Here is a 22,030-nt window from a genome sequence, read left to right as displayed (position 1 = left end):
TATATATATATATACATACATATACATACATTATATATATAGTATATATATATATATATATTATATATATATATATATATTTATATATATAATATGATATATAATATATATATAATCATATATATTATATATATATTATAATATTAATATATATAACAACCACACACAAATATATTTATATATATATATAATATTATATATATATATAGATATATATGTATAAATATATATAATATATGTTATATATATGAATATACCATATACATATACATATATATATAGTATATCATATATATATATATATATATATATATATATAAATAGTTTTTGCCACGAAGGAAAAAATGAAAAAGCGAGATAGCCAAGTACTATCGGTCTGGTTCCGACCCTTTACAAAGGCAAACTGATTTTACAGACGAAAACATAGTCAAAAGAAGGCTTAATATCCAAACTGACACTACAAGATTAGCAATAAGGTCGATTTCACTCTACAGAAATGAGGAAAAGCCTGAGGGTAGCCACACCTTGGAGGATACACACGCGGTAAACAGGTTATTCTTCCAGAGAACAGTACATTTTGAAAAAAACAAGGAAGCATATACAACTTAATATCATGAAATTTACACAAATTTTCCCAAAAAATTATTATTAATGAAAAGACAAAAGAAAATATAAATATATATATATCGAGCAAGAGAGGGAGGGAGAGAGAATATCTCTCTGGTTCGATATTCTCTCTCCCTCTTTCTATTGCTCGAGAACTTCTTTCTGCATTAGCCACATGTAATGATTTGGGTCCAGGAGTTGACAATATAATATATTCAGTGATAAAACCTCTTCCTGAGGAAACTAAATTATTTTTACTTCACATAATCAACCGAATTTGGAAAGAAAGTTTATTTCCAAGTATTTGGAATATTGCTATTATTTTAGCCTTCTTTAAACCCAGAAAAGAAAGAAAAATAATGTCTAATTATTGCCCAATTGCTCTAACATCTTGTATTTGCAAATTAATGGAAAAATGGTAAATGTACGTTTGGTATGGTTGTTAGAGCAGAAAGGACTCATTAATCCTTCTCAATGCTGATTTTGTAAAATGAGATCCTGTACGGAGGTTTTAGCCAGATTAGAGGCATCAATTTGCGAAGCCTTAACAAATAAAAAACACCACATTTCAGTTTTCTTTGATTTAGAGAAGGCATATGATACTACTTGTAGATACGGCATTCTTCAAACTAGTTTGCATGAAATTGGTCTCAAAGGTGAACTCCCAATGTTCATTAAAGCTTTTTTGAATAGTCGTCAATTCAAAGTAAGAGTAGGAAATACACTTTCATCACTTTACTCAAGAAGAAGGCGTTCCACAAGGCAGTGTCCTTAGCGTAACACTATTTGCACTATCCATTAATGGTATTAGTTCAGCAATTCGTAGATGACCTGTCCATTTCATTTGCAGCATCTTGAATGGTTGTAGCAGAGAGGAAGATTCAGTTGACTAATAATAGGATAGTAGAGTGAGTCGCTAAACGAGAATTTAGGTTTTCATCCTCTAAAACCGTAGTAATGCATTTTTGCAGGATAAGGGGTATTCACCGGACCCAGACTTGTGCATGTATGGACAAAGAATTTCTTGTAAGGAAGAAATGTAAGGAAGAAACTAGATTTTTGGGGCTACAGTTTGATAGCAAATTAACAAGGGTACCTCATATAAAAAACTTGAAAATTAAATGCTTGCAATCTCTAAATGTAATCAAAGTACTATATACCCATACAACCTGGGGAGCAGATAGGAAACCTCTTCTAATTCTTTATAAGGCATTAGTTGCCTCCAAACTGGGATATAGGTGCGAAACATATTCTTCAGCATCAAAAGCAGCATTGTCAATTCTGGATTCGGTACACCATGCTGGAGTAAGACTAGCCAGTAGGGCTTTTAAATCATCTCCCATACCTATTCTCCTAGTAGATGAAGTGAAATGCCCCTGGATTTTCTCTGTCAATCACTGCTGATCCGAGATTGTAATAGAATACAAAGGATACCAAAGAGTCTCACTTGTGATGTTGTTCTTAATGTTAACCATATAGCTTTTTTTCATAATCATCCTAGATACCCTAAACCCTTAGAGTATAGAGTTTTAAGAGTATTAGAAGACCTGGGAATCCCTCATCAGAATTGTGCCAGCCAAATTCTCTAGAATACCTCCATGGAAACTTCCAGAGATTGATTTCTGTAAGTGTTTTACAGATCCAAAGTGAGAGATGCCCATTTGGATGATAAAGTATACATTTTTAGAGCATATGGAATACCAGAAGGATTCGGTTTTAGTTTTTACTGATGGCTCCAAATCCAGCACTGGCGTTGGATTTGGGTTTTTTTCAGAATTTTACTAGAAATTTTAGATTACCTGATGAGGCATCCATTTTTACTTTTGAATGTTATGCTATTTTAATGGCAGTAAAGGAAATTATGAAACATCCTGATAGAGATTTTGTCCTTTTTTGCAACTCTTTAAGTGTACTGATGACACTAACTCACTTCAGTTCAGTTCATCCAGTTGTAACTGAAATTTTAGAATGGATATTCCTTATAGAACATAGAGGAAAAAGTATCAAGTTCTGTTGGGTTCCCGCTCACATGGGCATTGGGGGATTGAGAGAGCGGACACTAGCAAAACAGGCAGTTGACAAGACAAATGTATTAGCAGTAACTTTATTCTAAAAAATTAGGGTAAAATTAGGGATACTTGGAACTTTCATTGGCAGTTAGAGAATAAAAAAAATGAGTGAAATATCCAACTCATCATGCCCAGGGACATATACTGACATGAAAAGATCGAGGAAGTAGTTTTATGCTGATTGAGGATTGGACACACTAGACTTACCCATGATTTCTTGATGAGTGGAGATTATCAGCCCTATTGCCAAGATTGTTTAGTGCCTTTAACTGTCAAACATATTTTGACAGTGTCCTAGTTTTAGTATTGAAAGATTGTGCCATTTTAGTAGCTGTAAAGACCGTAATGGAGTTTATTTATTTTTAAAAATATTGGGACCTGATTGCAATATTGGTAACCTTTTTAATTATCTTAAAAGAAATTGGTATTTTAGATAAAATTTTAGGTAAATTTTAGTTTAAGATAGTTTTTTTTTCTTAAGTATATTTGTCTTTTAATATTTTTAATAGTTTTGTATGATTGCGTATTTGTTAGTATGGAAGGGTGTGTGTATGCGATTCATTTATTTTTATTTCATTTATGTATTTTTTTCTACTAAAGTTTTTATTGTTTGTTCCCATTTGTCTTTCTGTATTGAAAGAATTTTTTTAGTATTTTAATCATTCATATTTAGTGGCATCAATGACCTTAGTTGTTATGATACCAGTATAATTCTCAATAATCAATCAATCAATCTGCATACCAATGGGAAAGAGCAAGAAAAAAAGGACAGTCTGCACCCTTTAGAAAAGAGGGAATTGCAGATTCGGTGAAAGATGTTACTACAAACATCCCAAGGTATGTCACAATTATGAGATTAATGGCAAATGTGCATACGTAGATGGCTATGAGGATGAATGCAGAGATCTACATCCAAAAAATGTGCTAAAACTTAAAAGAAGGAAAAGGACGTAAGTTCAACAAAAAATGTAAATATATGCACCCTGTAGCCATGAATCAAAATCAATTAAATAATAAAATCCAAAATAAAAAAGAAACAAATAAAGAAAGGAACAAAGAACATGAGGTGAAGGAAAAAAGCAAGCCATCACCGCGCTATGGAATGTTAGCATCGAGAATGTAAGCATCAGCTCCAAGATACAGTGCAAGGAACAAGCACTGTATATATGATGCCAAGGAATGGTGCAGATACGCTGATAATTGCAGATTCATACACAAAATGAATAATTATGAAGGAAGTTCAAATATATTGGATTTTGTAATGTCAGAATTTCAGGAAATGAAGGAAAGAACAACATACCATATTAAAAGATGGGGATAACATGCAAATCATCATAGTGATGAATGCGCAGGGTTTAGTTACGAGTAACTCAAAAAGAAAAATAGAGTTCTGAGAAGAACTAACCCAAACTGAAAAAAACAGATACAGATATAATGAATATAAATGAAACCTGGTATTCCCAAAAGACTGGTAATGATGATCAGGTAAAGGGTTTTCAAACTTATAGATCAGATAGAAAAAATAGGAATCAAGGGGGAACTATGATAGGAGAGACATAAATCAAGGAAAAATATATGTGAGAAATATAGTAACTCAGAATGTGAATAAATAGCAGTAGAAATTGAATCTGAAAAATTAATGAACACCGTACAATATAGACCCCCTAATACTAAAGAGTTTGACAATAATAGAAAAATTGGATGATATATGTAGAGATCACAAAGACTGGACTATACTCCTATCCAGAGACTTTAACTTTCCTTTCGTAGATTGGAAAGAACGAATAGGAGATTGTGGTTGTATTAATACATACAAAAAAGAGAGTATAATAGTAGTAGTGCAGAAGATGTAAAAAAGAGAGTAATAGTAGTGTGGAAGATATAAAAAAGAGAGTAATAGTAGTGCAGAAGATAAGAGGCAATTCGAAAAGCTATTAGATATGCTACTAGAACACAACATTCAACAAATAAATCACCTGCCAACATGAAAGGAAAATACTTTAGACCTATTATTTGTGAACGAGGTGAATTATGTTAAAGAATTAATAGTTTATAATGCAAGTATTTCAGACCATAATGTCATAGAATTAACAGTCCATTCCAAAGCAAGTGAAAACAGAGATAAGCAAGAGATGAAAAAGTGGGAAGGATATGGAAAATACAATTTCTATAAAATGGTTAGCAATAAATGAAGAACTAAACAAAAATTTGGATAACACATTCGTAAGTGATGCTATACAGGTAAATATGGATATATTATGCAAAATATTAGAGAAAATAGTGGATAAATATATACCGAAGAAGAAAAGTAAACATCAGTCATGCATACCAAGAGACAGAAGGATCTTGTTCCAGGAAATCAGAAAGTGGAAAAAAGGTCTTGTAAAAGAAAACAATACATGGAAAGGGATGGAACTAAAAATTAAGATAGAAAATGCAGAACAAAAGATTATACAATCAAAAGAAAATGTAAAATGGGACTTGGAAGAAAAAAACCCTAGTAAATATCAAGCAAAACCCCAACTATTATACTCGTACGCAAAAAAGATGAATAAAAGAAGAATAGAAATAGGCCCTCTAAGAAATGAAGGAAGATTAACAAATGAAAAAAAGGAAATATGCAACATATTAGCAGAAAGATATAAGAGAGAATTTACCCCTAGAATTGATAATACAGAAATAAGGGATTAAAATAGTGAATATTTATCAGACATAGATATTAACCCTTAAACGCCAACTGGACATATTATATGTCGACTAAAATTGTCTGTCGGGTGCTTAATTGACGTACGATACGTCAACTACAAAAATTTTTTTAAATATTCGCGGAAAAATAGTTATATGCTTAGTTTGTGAAAAATTTGAAATCACGTGCCTTGAGGGATGCTGAGAGTTCACGGATCAAGCTGTTGTTTTGTTTACAAGCGTTACCCAGGCGCGCATGCATGAATTTCTTTCTTCTCGCATTAAAAAGCATCAGCGACACATCTCAGAAATTCTTTCGTCACTTTGTCGTAATTTTTGCACCGTTTTATACTAGCCATTACATAGAGTTTTATGTATGAAAATGTGCGCAGTTTCATGTAGAATACAACAAAAACAACCCAAGGTTGTAGCTTTTATCAGTTTTGAAATATTTTCACATAAATCATGATAAGTGCCAAAATTTCAACCTTCGGTCAACTTTGACTCGACCGAAATGGTCGAAAAACGCAATTGTAAGCTAAAACTTTTACATTCTAGTAATATTCAATCATTTACCTTCATTTTGCAACAAATTGGAAGTCTCGAGCACAATATTTTGATTTAAGGTGAATTTTTGAAAAACACTTCTTCCTTACGTCCGCATGGTAACTCTGCCGAAAATCTCAGAAATTCTTTCGTCAGTTTGTCGTAATGTTTACACCGTTTTATATTAGCCGTTACATAAAGCTTTATATATGAAAATATGCGCAATTTCATGTAGAATGCAACAAAAAATAACTCATGGTTTTAGCTTTTATCAGTTTTGAAATATTTTCATATAAATCATGATAAGTGCCAAAATTTCAACCTTTGGTCAACTTTGACTCGACCGAAATGGTCGAAAAACGCAATTGTAAGCTAAAGCTCATACTTTCTAGTAATATTCAATCATTTACCATCATTTTGCAACAAATTGGAAAACTCTTAGCACAATATTTCGATTTATGGTGAATTTTTGAAAAACGCCTTTTCTTTACGTGTGCGCGTGGTAACTGCCGAAAATATCAGAAATTCTCTCGTCAGTTTGTCGTAATGTTTGCACCGTTTTATATTAGCTGTTAAATAAAGTTTCATTTATGAAAATGTGTGCAATTTCATGTAGAATACAACAAAAAATAACTCATGGTTGTAGCTTCTATCAGTTTTGAAATATTTTCATGTAAATCACGATAAATAGAAAAAATTTGACCTTCGGTCAACTTTAACTCAACCGAAATGGTCGAAAAATGTAATTGTAAGCTAAAACACTTACTGTCTAATAGTATTCAATCATTTACCTTCATTTTGCAACAAACGGGAAGTCTCTAGCACAATATTTTGATATATGGTAAATTTTAGAAAACAACTTTTTTTTTACGTCCACACGTAACGAATTCATGCATGAGTTGGTGATAATATTTTCTCTGTGTTGCTTTGATCATTTTGCAATTTGTTTTATACCAAAATTGTAATTTAGTGTACAATACAACAAAAAAATTAACTTATTAGCTTTAACTGTTTTGCTCACAGCGCGATTTGTATACAATTATATATGAAATTTTTTTCCGTGCTGTCATATATTCCAATATTTATATATGATAATTATATTTTTTTTCATTTCTGGTAGTTACATACTAAACTTCAGGCAGTGACAAAAAAAAGGAGCCAAAAATGAACAATTAATCGTAAAAACTAAGTGTGTTGTGATTTAAAAAAAAAAACTTTGTTTCCGCTTCGGAGATAACTCCCGAACGCCACCAGCATACGAGAGACACTTTGGTAAATAGCGGTTCGGTGTTTAAGGGTTAATGAAGCTGATATTGTGCAGGCTATTAATAAAATAAAAAATGGACCAGCAGCTGGACCAGATGGTGTCCCTGCCATTTTGTTAAAGAAAGTAGTTCATTCTATCGCAAAGCCGCTTGCAATATTATTAAAGCAAAGTATAGCTGGAGGCAAGATTTATGACGAGCATAAGTTAGCATATATTACCCCTACTTTCAAAAGTGGATCAAGACTATAGGCAATTAATTATAGGCCAGTGAGTCTAACATCAGATATTATGAAAGTGTATGGAAGGGTAATGAAGAAAAATATTATGAAACATTTACTAAAAAATAATTTTTTAATATAGAACAAAATGGTTTTGTACCCAGAAAAAGTACACATACCCAATTGTTAGTCCACCGTGAGAACATATATAAAAATATGATAAATGGAAAAGAAACAGTTGTGGTTTATCTAGACTTTGCAAAAGCTTTTGACAAGGTAGGCCATAATATATTAGCGAAGAAAATTAGAAAGCATAATATAGTGGACAAAGTAGGAAGATGAATAAAAGAATTTTTACACAACAGAAAACAGATTTGCAAACAATGAGAAATCAGAGGAAGCTAAGGTAATATCCGGTGTGCCACAAGGTACGGTGTTAGCTGCATTGCTGTTTGTTATTATGATTGCAGACATAGACAGTAATGTTAAGGACTCGGTAGTGAGTAGTTTCGCCGATGACACAAGAATAAGTAGAGAAATTACTTGTGATTAAGATAGGAACACGCTACAAAGAGACCTTAACAAAGTATATGATTGGGCAGAGGTAAATAGGATGGTATTTAACTCTGATAAATTTGAATCAATAAATTATGGAGACAGAGAAGGAAAGCTAGCTATATGCATATAGGGGACCTAATAATGAAGACAATCACAAATAAGGAAGCAGTTAAAGACCTTGGTGTGATGAGAGAAGGAAAGCTATATGCATATAGGGGACCTAATAATGAGACAATCACAAATAAGGAAGCAGTTAAAGACCTTGGTGTGATGATGAATAGGAACATGTTATGCAATGATCAAATAGCAATTCTATTGGCAAAATGTAAAGCAAAAATGGGAATGTTGTTACAGCACTTCAAAACAAGAAAAGCTGAACACATGGTTATGCTTTATAAAACATATGTTCTTAGTCCACTTGAATATTGCAATATGATATGGTACCCACACTATCAAAAGGATATTGCACAAATAGAGAGTGTACAAAGGTCCTTTACAGCTAGAATAGAAGAAGTTAAGGACCTTGACTACTGGGAAAGACTACAATCATTAAGATTATATTGTCTAGAAAGGAGAAGAGAACGCTACATGATAATTCTGGCATGGAAACTTTAGAAGGAATAGCTGAAAACATCACGGAGCTAAAAATATCAGAAAGAGCAAGCAGAGGTAGATTAATAGTGCCCAAAACTATACCAGGAAAAGTAAGGAAAGCACACAGGACATTAATCCACTTTGCACCAGCATCGATAATGCAGCGTCTATTGAATGCGTTGCCAGCTCATCTGAGGAATATATCAGGAGTGAGCGTAGATGTGTTTAAGAATAAGCTCGACAAATATCTAAGCTGCATCCCAGACCATCCAAGATTGGAAGATGCAAAATATACCGGAAGATGTACTAGCAACTCTCTGGTAGACATTAGAGGTGCCTCACACTGAGGGACCTGGGGCAACCCGAACAAGATGTAAGGTCTGTAAGGTAAGGTGTCTCTCTCTCTCTCTAATGCACAATCTATCCGGAACAAAATAGATCTCTTCAAAGCATTGGTAGCAAGTGAAGAATTAGATATAGTAGGTATCACAGAAACATGGATACAAGAGACTTCATAGGAGAGTACCAGATAGCAGGATATAAATTGTTCTAAAGAGATACTCAATAAAAAAGGTGGAGGCATTAGGTTATATGTCAGGGACCACCTCGGTCCACTAGAATGTAAGATTACAACCTTGCAAAAAGTGATTGGCATCAATATAAACAGTCTAGGGAAGAAGATACCTCTAATACTAGTGTACAGACCTCCTCACCAACCACAAATGTCCAATGAGGAGCTGTATGCACTACTAGGACAAGAAATAAACAAGTGGGAGATTTCAATGCAGCATTGCATTGGGACACAATGACCTCCGCATCAAATGTAGAAAGATGCTTTTAGATTTTGTAAAAAATTAATTCCACCAATGGGTTGACAAACCTATAAGAGGAAACAGCATACTAGACATTGTCCTATCAACAGAAGATAACCTAGTGTCTGACCTTTCTGTAGGTGCAAATCTAGGCAAAAGCGACCATGAAATTATCTAATTCCAAATTAATGTTCAACATAAAAAAGAGAAGAAGATATTAATGAGATTAGACTACTGTCTACAAGACCTAAAAAAGGAAAATCTAGAATACAACGAGAACACAGGCATAGATAAACACTGGAAGCCTTTCCAGAACAATACACAGAGAAACTCTCAAGATGTATACCATTGAGGAAATATTAACAAATGGCAACCCTCAGCCTAAGTGGTTCAACAGAGAAATTAAAAATAAAATAAGAGAGAGAGACAGATTGCACAAATCAATGAACCCACACCCAACACCAGAAGAAACAAGCAGGCATAAAGAACTCTGTAGATTGGTGGACAAATTAATAAGAAATGCAAAGATAATTGAAGATAAGAGAGTTGCATCAGTTTGTAAAGAAAACCCAAAAGAATTTTTTGTGCATGTTAATAGTGGGAAACCAATAAAAAATAGCATAGGTCCCCTAAGGGAAATAGAGGTAACTTGGTGAACTCAGACTTGGAAAAAGCAGAGTTATTGAATAAGTTTTTGCTAGTGATGACACTACCTCAATACCGGAACCTGCTATTAGATATGAAGGGGCAGAACCGTTGGACAAAGTAATATTTATAGAAGAGGACATTAAAAACAAAATAGACAGACTCAACAAGTTCAAATCTCCCGGCCCAGAGATAAACTTTACAGAAAAAGTGGTTATGGGCACTGATTTTTTATTTTATTAATTATAGGCAAATTTTACTTATCAAGCAATATGTCCATTTTTTCTTTGAATGTTTACATAAGGAATGAATTGTTTGTTCTTGGATAACTTCAGTGCATCATTTTGGGCACACAATTTTGCTTGTTTTATTTATCAATGATGCCAAAATAAGGTACAATTATATGGCTTCAAAATCTAAACTAGCTTTCTGTGATAAACACTTTTATTGTAAGTAATAAAATAACTATTTCCTACTCCCTTAAGGTGTAAGCTGAACAAACGACCCTCTCCCTTCCCAGTCAAATTTTGTGTAAAGATAGATTCTTATGCAAACACTTATTAAATGTAACTCAATTTGGGTAAAAGATGCTAATTCTTTACCATTGATTTTTTCTTGGGTTAATGAAATTAAGGTAATATGACTGGGGTGAATTTTATACTAAAATGTCAGATAATGCAATGCTGTAGTGATGAAAAAAAGTGTGGATGTTAAAAACAATTTTGAAACCTTTGCGGCATAATTTCAGATGACAAAAGAAGACTATCGCATTACTCCAGATGTTCTTGAGAAGATAAGAAGTACTGTGAAAGTTTACAAAGGCACACACAATTTCCACAACTTTACTGCTCGGAAGTAGGTTAATTTTATTTTAATGTATTCTCTTAGGAACATACTGTTTTTTCTGCACACATATAAAACCTTTCATTACATAACATTTTGCATGTGAATTGAGCTGGAACATCCGTTGAAACTACTGATGAGGTAGTTAACTATCAACAGGTTGGGGGGAAGTCCTTTCCACTTGCTGGTGTGCACATCACTGTGCTTTCAGCTATTGTCAAGTCTAAACATTTCTCAGGACCTGTTGCCTAATCAGTTTCCGTTCAAATTTGTTTTCATCAGACACATGGCAGCTCTTGGTAGTGTTTGCAACAGCTGTGTTATGCTCTGGTGTACTAATAATATATGTATTTACTTTGCAGATATGGAAGGCATGGCCACTTGGAAGTTCAGTGTTTTTGGTTTTCTTAAGGTTATCCTACTATCATGTCCTCCTTGTGTTTTCTTGGAGGAAGTGGGTTGTGTATAGTCTTTTTTTTCCTCTAATCACTGTAGTCTCTGCAGACTAGGTAAGTGATGGAAGGAGGATTTCCTCTGATTACTGTAGCCTCTGCAGACAAGGCAAGTGATGGAAGGAGGATAGAGACGTTCTCCTTCTCTTCATCTTTTTCTGTGTTATTCTTACAGAATCTTGTTTCCACTCTGACTAATGCTATGATTGTAGAGTTGGGGAAGTTTGACCGGCATTAGAAGGATTATTAAGCTTCTTTCTGCACCCATTACTTTTTAGGGTAGGGTGGAAAATCTTGATCGCTGGCATTCACTGCCATTCCCTTAGATTTGAGTTTCTCTCCATCTCATCTCTAAAAGCTTTGAGCTGGTTGTTCCATGGACTGAATTTATGGCTGGCAAAGAGTTTGGAGTGCTCTTTGCTCTTCTGTGGTTGGTTGGCAGTAGTAACAAGTTTCCACTTGAACCTTTTGCACTGCAGTCTTTGGGATGTAATAGAAGGGGGGTATGGGGGGAGGGGTTTGCATGGCTCATTTGTATGGACTGCTGGCTCCATTTTACCCAATCTAAGGGTTGGGTTAGATTTGCTGACATTTCAAGGATGTTCTCTCTGTCTTCGTCAGGTGACCAGGGTGATAAGGAATCATTTTGACCCTCCCCCCCCAGCAATCCATCAGGGTCTCCCAGAGAAGGGTTTGTTAACCCATTCGCCCCAAACTCATAGTTTTGAATTGATTTTTGAGGGAGCATGAGTAGTCATTCCCAGTCAAAGTTTCATGGTTGGACAGTCCTGGTGGCAGGAGGCCACCTTGTCCCTTATTTCTTCCACTCTTTGGGGCTGTTAAGAGAGGGAATACTACAGCCTAGTCATGTGGCTCATGCACTATTGACGGATCAGATTGACAGGCCTAGTCTTTAGATTGGATGACTAGGTAGTGACAAGTATTGTGGAGTTTTCAATCGCTTCCTCATCTTCTGCTATCGTATGTTTTCAAGTAGGGGAGGAGGAAGGCTGCTCTTCAGAGATCTCTCTTTAGGAAGTCTTAAATAGACTTCCAATGGAAAGTCCTTTCTCAGGAAGGGACTAATGGGGGTCTTGCTAGTGGTACTGCAAGGTCCCTTGGATACCATCATGGTTGACCCCCAATATTTGCAGGGTGTTGGAACCACAACCAACCATTGTTAGCTAAAATCCATGAATGCTTATAACTGCCTATTTTAATAGTTCAGTCACCAAAGACCCCTCTAAAAATGCTTATAACTACCCAGTTTAATAGATCAAACACCAAAGACCCCCTAAAAATGCTTATAACTGCACTTTTTGATAGTTCGAATATCAGATATACCTTAAACTATCATTCAAAAACACTTTAATGTTTTAATATTTCAATAACACTTTAATATCATTTCAATACATATTATTTCAGAGCATCATATCTATAAGATATAAGAAAACCAGTTTAGGAGCTGCAGTTGCCAACAAAGTTCACTGTAAGGAGGTCACTTAGGTACTCTGCAATATAGTCATGTGGCTCATATGCTATTGACTGTTCCAATCTTTGAATCAGATTGACAGGCCCAATCTTCAGATTGGATGGCTTGGTAGTGACAAGTGTTGTGGAGTTTTCGATCGCCGCCTCACCTTCTGCTGTCTAGTAGGTTTTTAAGTAGGGGAAGAGGAAGGCTGCTCTTCAGGGGTCTCCCTTTAGGAAGTCTGAGGAGGGGACTAATGTGGGTCTTCCTGATGGTACTGCAAGTAATGTTGTGTCCGTTACTTTACACACTGGTGCAAATGCTACCCCTGGCTCTTCAGGCTCTTTGGATACCATTAAAGTTGACCCCCAGTATTCATACTTTGTAGTGACTACAACCTCCTGCGAATAGCTCAGATCTATGAATACTCGACATCCCCTCTAAAATGCTTATAAATGTGTATTTTAATATTTCAAACATAAAAGCCCCCCCCCCCCTAAAAATGCTTATAACTGCTTAAACTATCATTTCAATAACACTTTAATATCAATTCAATACATATAATTTCTGAGTATTTTATCTATAAACATGAGAAAACTGGTTTAGGAGCTGCAGTTGCCAATGGGGTTTGCTATAAAGAGGTCCCTTGGGTACTATAAAGGGGACCCTCCTTAACATATGGAAGAGAGAAAACCAGTTTATTACCAGCCAAAGCTTAAGAACTCTCTCTCTCTCTCTCTCTCTCTCTCTCTCTCTCTCTCTCTCTCTCTCTCTCTCTCTCTCTCTCTCTCTCTCTCTCTCTCTCTCACTGAGTTATTTAATCTTATTATTATAATATTCCCATTGCTATTATTACAGGCTGTATTATTGTTATGAACTGTGAATAAATGGTTGTTGACTGTATCAGGATTCTCAGACTGCTGGCCCAGGACCTCCTACTTGTGCAAAAGCTATTCCTGGATCCTGTGGTTCCTGTGGTTCCTGTGGTACCATACCAGTCCAGTCAGCAAAGCTGACCCATCTGGTCAAGGTTCTCAGATTGCTGGTCCAGGACCCTCTGCAGTTGGACGATATGAGCATACAAGAATTAGGAGTTTATTCCTCTCTTCCCCCCTTACCATTTTCCTGTGGACATGGAGCTGGGGTTTTGGGGAATATTGGTTTGTCCTGGCAAACTCATTGCTTTTATCCAGAATAGGACAACCTTAGTTTTTGAGTTAAGTGGCAGTAAATTATGAATTTTTTGCCCCCTTGCCTAAGTAGAGAGTAAGCACCTTTGTATGCATGTTTATGGCAGCAGTGAGAATCTTTTTTTATCTTTTTGATTTGGCATTAAAAACTCAGGGAGGTCACAGGCAAGTTCCTGTGGTTTCAGAGAATTTTCTCGGCATGCCACCCATATTTAGATCTGTCGTTCCTTTTGGAAACTATAGGAGGGCAATGAGAATTACACATGGGAGAGCCACTAGGTACTTCCCCTTGGGGATGTTTTTATTATTGGACGCACCCAATAAGGGGAGTTATGCACTCCGGACACTACTTAGAGCGGTGAGTCTTACTTTAGGGCTGATGGCCAGATACTTCTTGTGCATTCCCGCAGTACTTATCCAACAGCTCAACCATTGGGGACAGTTAACAGGGACGTAGGTCCCTAGACGCCTATATGTCTGGGAATTGTTCGAGATTTCCAGATTTCTAACTTTCACCTGGCTGCCATTTGGCACAACAGGTAATTCAGGGTGCCCTTTCTTCTCAATGTTTGCACTGCTATAAGCATTGGTGGGAGCCTTTCTTTTTTTGGAGAGCAACCTTGAACTTTCAAGTATTTTTTGCCTTTCCACCTTTTAGTAGGATATCAATGTCAGGATCTTTTCTCAAGCAGAATCTGGTTCCCACGTGTCCTTAAAGAGTAATTTCCAGACCTGATACCTCTGTTATCCAAGGTTCCAAGGCATATTCCTCCGTGGTTAACTGTTGGATTCAGCTGCTCATAGTTTGTTATCTTTGGCCGTTGAAAGTTACAAGAGATCTAGTATTTTTTTTGCTGAGTTATTCTACCAGACAAGGTTGCTTCTGATTATTTATATTGGAGAGGAGGTAGCACTCTGATCAAAGCTGCTTGTCAGCAGGCAGCAGTGCTCTCTCTCTCTCTCTCTCTCTCTCTCTCTCTCTCTCTCTCTCTCTCTCTCTCTCTCTCTCTCTCTCTCTCTCTCTCTCTCTCTCTCTCCCTGAGATGATCTTAGCCTTTAGATCGGTGTAGCTACAGGAGAGTTGCCTGGGCTCTATTGTGTTTCACACTTGGGAGGATAGAGATCTACTTCTTCAGAATTGTTTTAAGTTGCAGTTGAGACTCACAACTGTCGGTCATGTAGGTTCAAGTTCTATACCATCTTTTCTCCTTGCTGGGCTTTTCAGTACAGAACTGTGCCGTATACTACTGTACCCATCCGGGTACTGCATGCTATCCGAGGAGATCACAACATTTTGTGTTGAAAGTCAGTGTGTTGTCGGTTAGTTATTAGTATAAAGGAAGGAACACTCATGATGGTAGTGATATCACCCCATCTTAAGCACTCAGTAAGAACTTGTCGGCTCTTCAGGTTTTCATGCAGAGGTCATCATGTTGATCACTTATTCAATATTTGTTGCCCACCGGCCTTGGACACTTTCCTTGGGCTGGTGGTGGCTGCTCATGAGTTGAATAGCAAGCCCAGCTGCTTTTGGGACAGGTAGCACCTCGTTTAGGTCACTGGGATAGGAGTAGAGTGGTTCCTCCGTATTCGTGGTGGATGTGTACTGTACTCCACACGAATAGTTAGAATCTGTGAAGAGTTGGAACCCCTCTAAAAAAGCTGAAAACAGCCTATTTTGTTGCTTAAAACTCTAGAAAAAACACCTAAAAATTTTTATACAGTAGTACCTTGTACTTAGAACTTAATCCGTTCCAGAAGGCTGTTCGAAGCACGATTTGTTCGAAATATGAAACAAATATCCCCATAAGAAATAAAGGGAATCATTCCAGCCAACCCAAAAAGTCTCTCTTTTCACTTTTTTTCTATTAATGTGTTCAAAAGTTAAGCGCCGGCCGGCTGGGGTATGGAGGGAGGAGAGACAGGAACCCTCTGAGCAAACCGAATTGGTTGAAGTATGCAAAGGTTGATATCAGAATTAATTATATTCACATATTAGGTAAAAAGATAATCAAAGGAATCGATAGTGTGTGTCCTATCGTGTCAGAGAGAGAGAGAGAGAGAGAGAGAGAGAGAGAGAGAGAGAGAGAGAGAGAGAGTAATCAGCATGTTTACCCTTGGATCTAAGTGAACGAAAGAGGTAAATTATACCATAATACATCAACTTACTGTTGGCAAACGGCAGCAGACTTGAAAAACAAACATTGGGGTTTTCAAAAAAATAAGAAGTCAAGAATGCAAGGAAAGGAAAGAGATAAAATAAGTTTTTGCAAGGAAGCCATTTAAACAAACAATCGAAGGCCTGGAAGCTGACAGCAGAGCCAGTTTGTTTATTATTACAGAGCTGAGTTACTTTTACAGTAGTAAAAAATCGTAAAAAGCAATTGTCACTAGATTGATATTTTATAGTAACAAAAATAAAAGTGATTTGGGCAGTTTGAGTGTAAGTGAAAGAAATGGGCAAATAATCATCCCAGATCAGCTGATAAGTCAGTGGGAAGCAGAGCCGTCTCTCTCTCTCTCTCTCTCTCTCTCTCTCTCTCTCTCTCTCTCTCTCTCTCTCTCTCTCTCTCTCTCTCTCAGCGCACCGAACACTGACTCGAGCAAGCTTTTTTTTTTTTATTGTATTGCATTTGCTTTCATGTTTTATCACTATGTCAAATTTACTGTGAAATAACATTTTATTCTTTATGTGAATGGGTACTGCTTTTACATACATATTAAAGTAAAGATTTTACTGTTTTCTCTCCTCAACAATATCACAATGTGCAATAACTTAAAATCATTCATTTGTTATTCCTCAAAAATATAAATGCTCCCTCTCTCTACCTCAAGTTAGCTGTGTATCATTGCAATGACAAATTTTGCTAATCATATGTGCTAATTTTATTGTGAAAAGCTTTGTTCTTTCATGCACTATTTTATTAATATTGTTCAACTAGACTGTCTCACTCAACGCAGCGAACACTGGCTCAATTAAGATGCCCTCATTCAGTCTCAAGTCAGCTGGGCATATGTTTCCGCAGTTACGTACGGTTTTATAAATCTTTTATGCTAAATGTTCTATTGAAAGTTAAATTTTATACTCCGTAAATGCTTTATACTTTTATTTATTTTGTCGAATAGTTATCATTAAAATCATATTTTTTTGGCGTAAATTGTATTTTTCCTAACTATACAAACCTTAGGTCCTTTACATAAGGAATTACTTTCGGCGTAGCTGGAATTACTGTAGTTAAATTCTTGAACTAGGTGGTTAGGCAGTAACTACCGTGTGGCAGGTGGGTAGGCTAGCCTGCCCGGATGTAAATACCACTTTGCCTTTCGGCCCAGGTTCAGATTGAGGGGTGGCATGAGGTGGGCATGTATGTAAAGGACCTCAGGTTTGTATAGTTAGGAAAAATACAATTTTCTCCCAAAAACTGTGATTTGTTCCTACACGATATACAAACCCTCGGTCCTTTACATAAGGAAGACTCACTGATTGGTGGGAAGAATATGAGTGAGGCTTTAGAACTGACTGGAGTTCTACACACCTAGGCTACTCCTCCTGGTCATAAGAGCGAGGAGGAGTGCCCTGCCTCTGACAACTTGATCGGAGTATAGGAGCTGTATGATCAAGAGTCAGACTTCTGGGCCTTTTGGAAATAATTGAGGAATCGCAACTCATCCGAAAAATGGCTGTGAAGAATATTTATAGTTGGAGGCATTATTGCAAAGTTCTGGGAAGGCTTTGCATTATTGCCAGTCTCCTTCCTCCCCTTGCTAGAAGAAGGGGCGGGATTGCTTCTATGATTCTGATAAGAAACATAAAAAGGATGCTCTATGTGTAAGCTTACTGCATCAATCGCCCGATCAGCCGGTGTAAGTTCGAGTTCTATGCTCAACCCGAAGGAAAAGGAGTGGAAGGACGAGGTGGGGAAGGTGGAGAGGCCAGTCACTCTCGCATCCTTCTTACCTCTAGAACTGCACACCATAGGCGAGATGCAACTTGTCCTCTTGAAGGAGCTGGGTAAGCAAACATAACCTGCAACCATCCACCACTGGTGCAAGGAAATGAGGTTCCAAGGACCAGTGGGCAGGCCCGAAGGGAAAGATAAATATGGTCGCAATGAGACCTTATTTATCTTCCTGTCCAACATATTCTTCGGAGTGATGACAAGTACCCGTCCACTGGACTATTCAACTGCAGAGAAGTCTCTCACGGTCTCGTAATACTTGGAGAAAGACGTGTCATCAGACATTTCTGCAATGGCAGTCCGCGGCGGATAAAGACACCGACACTCCATGTCGGGTGTTGATCCTTATGGGTACAGCAACACGCCAATAGGACAAAGTAATGACTGATCTGGATCAACCAATACAAAGTCCACAGCGTAGCTCATGACGATCTCGGACTCTCTAGCAGCTGCCGTCTGACTGCACTCAGTGTGAGGTGAGCAGTCATGCATCCGAGACGTAGTCACATGACACTCGCCTTTTGAAGGGTTATGGCAAGAAACCATACAAATTGTCTATCGTGTTTGCCCCAGATGTTAGGAGACGAGATGATGATTCTCTCAAGGCATGCGCCCTTTAGATGATAGTCAATTGCCTTCTAGAGACCAAGGCCCCTGATGGCAAGACAGAAATTCTCATAGTAGTTGAATCTCAACTAAGGAGAAACAATACAGTGGACCCCCTGTATTTGCGTTCTCCAGATTCGTGGACTCACAGAAAATTCGCATATTCGCGGTAGTTTTCTATGAGAAATCTCCACAAATTCCTGTTTTTTTTTTTTTTTTTTTTTTAAATCAATTTCATCATAAAATGCAGTTTTCATGATAAAACTATTAAAGATTAAAGAAAACCAAGTATAAAAATTTTTAGTGGGTTTTTCTTGAGTTTTAACTAGCAAAATAGGCTATTTTCAGTGTTTTTATATGGGTTCCAACTATTTGTGGGTTCTAACTATTCACGGGGGGTTTGGTACGCATCCCCGCGAATACGGGGAGGGGCCACTGTACATATACCAGTGAAAGACTAAGGTGAATGCGGGCCTATGTCTTCACAGCTGAATTGAGAGAAGTTAACTCTCAAGATTCTGAACGTAGACAAAGTCCTGTCGATGACACCAACCAGTGAAGACGGCATTAATCCCTGTTGTTTTACAGAGGACTGAAAGCACTAAACCGCTATTTCATTGCTGTTCGGTGAGAAGTCGGAGTTTGCAATGAAAGTGGAGCGTCTTTCAGTAATGAAAACACAGGTATTGTACTGCCTGAAGAACCGCTGCTCATGGGCTGGATCAGGGAGGACATTTCTATTTACTTTGGAAGTAGAGCTGGCAGTGGCAGGGCAGGGAGCAAGTGAAGTCTTCTGTTATTCATCTACAATATTTGGGGTGAACATAGAATAATTGCACACCTACGAATTACGAGATGTATTTTAGAAGACAAACTCAGATTGTCTGAAGAAATCATTCTGCGTCATCGCAGCAGCAGGTGTGATGAAGCGGAAGACTAGGCTACAGACTTCTGTTACCATGAGGTAAACGGGAAAATAAGCGCCTCAGTGGCGTGGTTGGTTTGGTGTTTGCTTCTCACCTCGGTGGTCGCGGGTTCGATTCTCGGCCATTCCATTGAGGAGTGAGAGATGTGAATTTCTGGTGATAGAAGTTCACTCTCGACGTGGTTCGGAAGTCACGTAAAGCCGTTGGTCCCGTTGCTGAATAACCACTGGTTCCATGCAACGTAAAAACACCATACAAACAAACAATACAAACAAACAAGTAAACGGGAAGATGATAACAAGTCCAGTGAGATATCTCTGTCTGAAAATTCTCGCAATGGCAAAAGGCAATGCAGGAGAGATGGTCATACACGTATGGGAGAATTACATCCAACCAGAGACCCAAGTCTGTGATTGCTGGGCAGATTCGATTCGGTAGTCAATCATCGCAGAGGAGGAGAGACAATGCCTGACCGAACTATCTTGGAGAGCCAGCCGTACTGGCTGAGGCAGCAGGCAGGCAGGCAGCCCGTACACTGCCAGCTCTCGCTAACTTGTCATCCTGAGTTGCCAGGTAATCCATTCCATGAAGGAATGAGTTCGGCTAGAACCATAGAGAGCAAGAAAAATACGCTCGAGCATTTGCATTTTAACCGAAATGGGAGGGAAGAAAACCGTCCTATTTGGTGAATGCAAATGCTTTGGTAGTGTTGTTGTAAACAATACCACTAGTGTCTCAAAATCGAAACCGGTAACTCTTGGGAGGCTTGCAAGGCATTCCTGAGTTGTGTTTCAATTAAGAGAAGATACTATTCATCTCGGTCACATACCCATAGAGTTAACTACAGATATATGCCTACTACTCGGACAATTCAATTGATAACAGAAGCGTGTCATGAGAGAAATATACTTAGTATATTTGTAGGTTCCTGTACATCGACCTCCAGCCTAAATTCTCTTATTCGAGGAACAAGAATAAGGACTGGAAGCAGACCTCCTTCATTCTCTAATGAAGAGAGCGAAGGTGACGTTTTCCCAAAGAAAGACTTCTAAGGTGATAACAGGATACCGAAGATGACTAGATCAAGCCAAACTGGATGTTCCCAAAACAGTAGCTCTAGAGAGGCATTCAAACTCGGTGCTATCCATCCTGAATAATTGATGTATGTTCAGTAAGATCCTAGGATTGAACCAAAAACAGTCTCTCGGGTTCGAATTCCAAGGAGTAAACTCCACCAAATTCCTCTTATTTCCTTGTTTCATTCTGGTATAACCAAGAAGGGAAAAAAAGATAGGAGAATTGACTGTTATTGCCCATTCTGTCTGAGGCGACGGACCGTCAGGTCCATCCAGGCTGAGCCCCTTCCAAGTTATTCTTCCTTCAGCAGCACTAGAAATTCCAGGAATTAATGGCTTAGCAAGACTCCCGAATTTGTAATAACAATTACTGGGAATGTCTGTCTCGACAGTGTGGTTAGAAATTACAGGAAAACCAAAACACTCCTGAGACGCCAGAAATTCCAAGGAATTTGAGCATTCGGCAAGATTCCCAATTACAGGCAGCCCTTGGTTAGCGGCAGGGGTTCCATTCCTGGTTGCCGACACCAAGCGATTTTAAAGATTACGGCCGCCGCACACCTTTCGGATTACTATACCAGTTAACAGCGCCCTAGACCAGTCAAATGGTGCCTTAATCTTGCAATGGCGCAATAAAGAAAAATATCTTTATGCAGTATAGTACTTTAGAATTTACTGTACAGTAGTATACTGTACAGTACATTATAGTATAAACACTGTAAAGTGAAAAAAGCCTAGCTTTAATCCTTTATACAGTGTACAGGTAACTGTAGTGTTCAAGTTACGATAATTCGTCTTATGATAATCCAATTTTATGAGAGACCAAATTACAATAGCCTAACTTTATCCCATCTTCTAGTTACATAAGTTCAAAAAACAGGCAAAGAGAATGATGAAAGTATGGGTTTAACGTTATACTCCTTGTGTAAACGTGTACAGCCATGAACAACCGAATGAGAAACAACTTTTTTTTTTTATATATATATAACTATTACTGTAGTTGTTATAAATGATGTTATGTAGAGATATCTTAATGTAATAACTTTATTCGCACTAGATCAAAGATCAATATAGATCAAAGATCAACCGGGAAATGTACTGTTAAATTTAAACCTAGTTATAGCTGAAGCTGAGAAAACTGTTCAAGCTGCTAATGACCATTATCGTGCATCGGCAACAAGGATAAAACTCCAGTAAACATATGCCATCAAACACAACCGTAGATAAAATTGAGATAAAATCTTTTTAATCAAGACTACTGTACTTGAAAGAACACATTTTACTGTTGGTTTCATGCCGATATAAGATAAATAATGTAAATTTCGTATTACGATGATGTAGAGGAAAATTTTGAATGGAATCACGTAATTTTTGTACGCAATAAACATGCCGCCAATGTAATCCGTTAAAATAAAAATGAGTTCGCAATCATAAGACATATTCAATTCATATTTCCACCTAAAAACACGTTGTATAAGGAAAAATAACCTTGTCTCATATAAGTCAA

General features: G+C 37.2%; 1 protein-coding gene across 8 annotated transcripts in view; it reads left to right on the top strand.

Moving 5' to 3' along the window:
- LOC135220552 (pseudouridylate synthase 1 homolog) overlaps window positions 1-22,030 on the top strand; it is a 217,279-nt gene that overhangs the window by 127,080 nt on the left and 68,169 nt on the right. For all 8 annotated transcript variants that reach the window (XM_064257746.1, XM_064257745.1, XM_064257743.1 and 5 more), the window contains exon 6: window positions 10,749-10,855. In XM_064257746.1, coding sequence (XP_064113816.1) covers window positions 10,749-10,855 — 107 coding nt within the window. The remainder of the gene's footprint in view (window positions 1-10,748; window positions 10,856-22,030) is intronic.

The sequence above is a fragment of the Macrobrachium nipponense genome, chromosome 2 (assembly GCF_015104395.2).
Source record: "Macrobrachium nipponense isolate FS-2020 chromosome 2, ASM1510439v2, whole genome shotgun sequence".
Classification (NCBI taxonomy): Eukaryota; Metazoa; Arthropoda; class Malacostraca; order Decapoda; family Palaemonidae; genus Macrobrachium; species Macrobrachium nipponense.
Note: the sequence above shows the minus strand (reverse complement) of the source record. Positions and strands in the feature narration are given on the sequence as shown.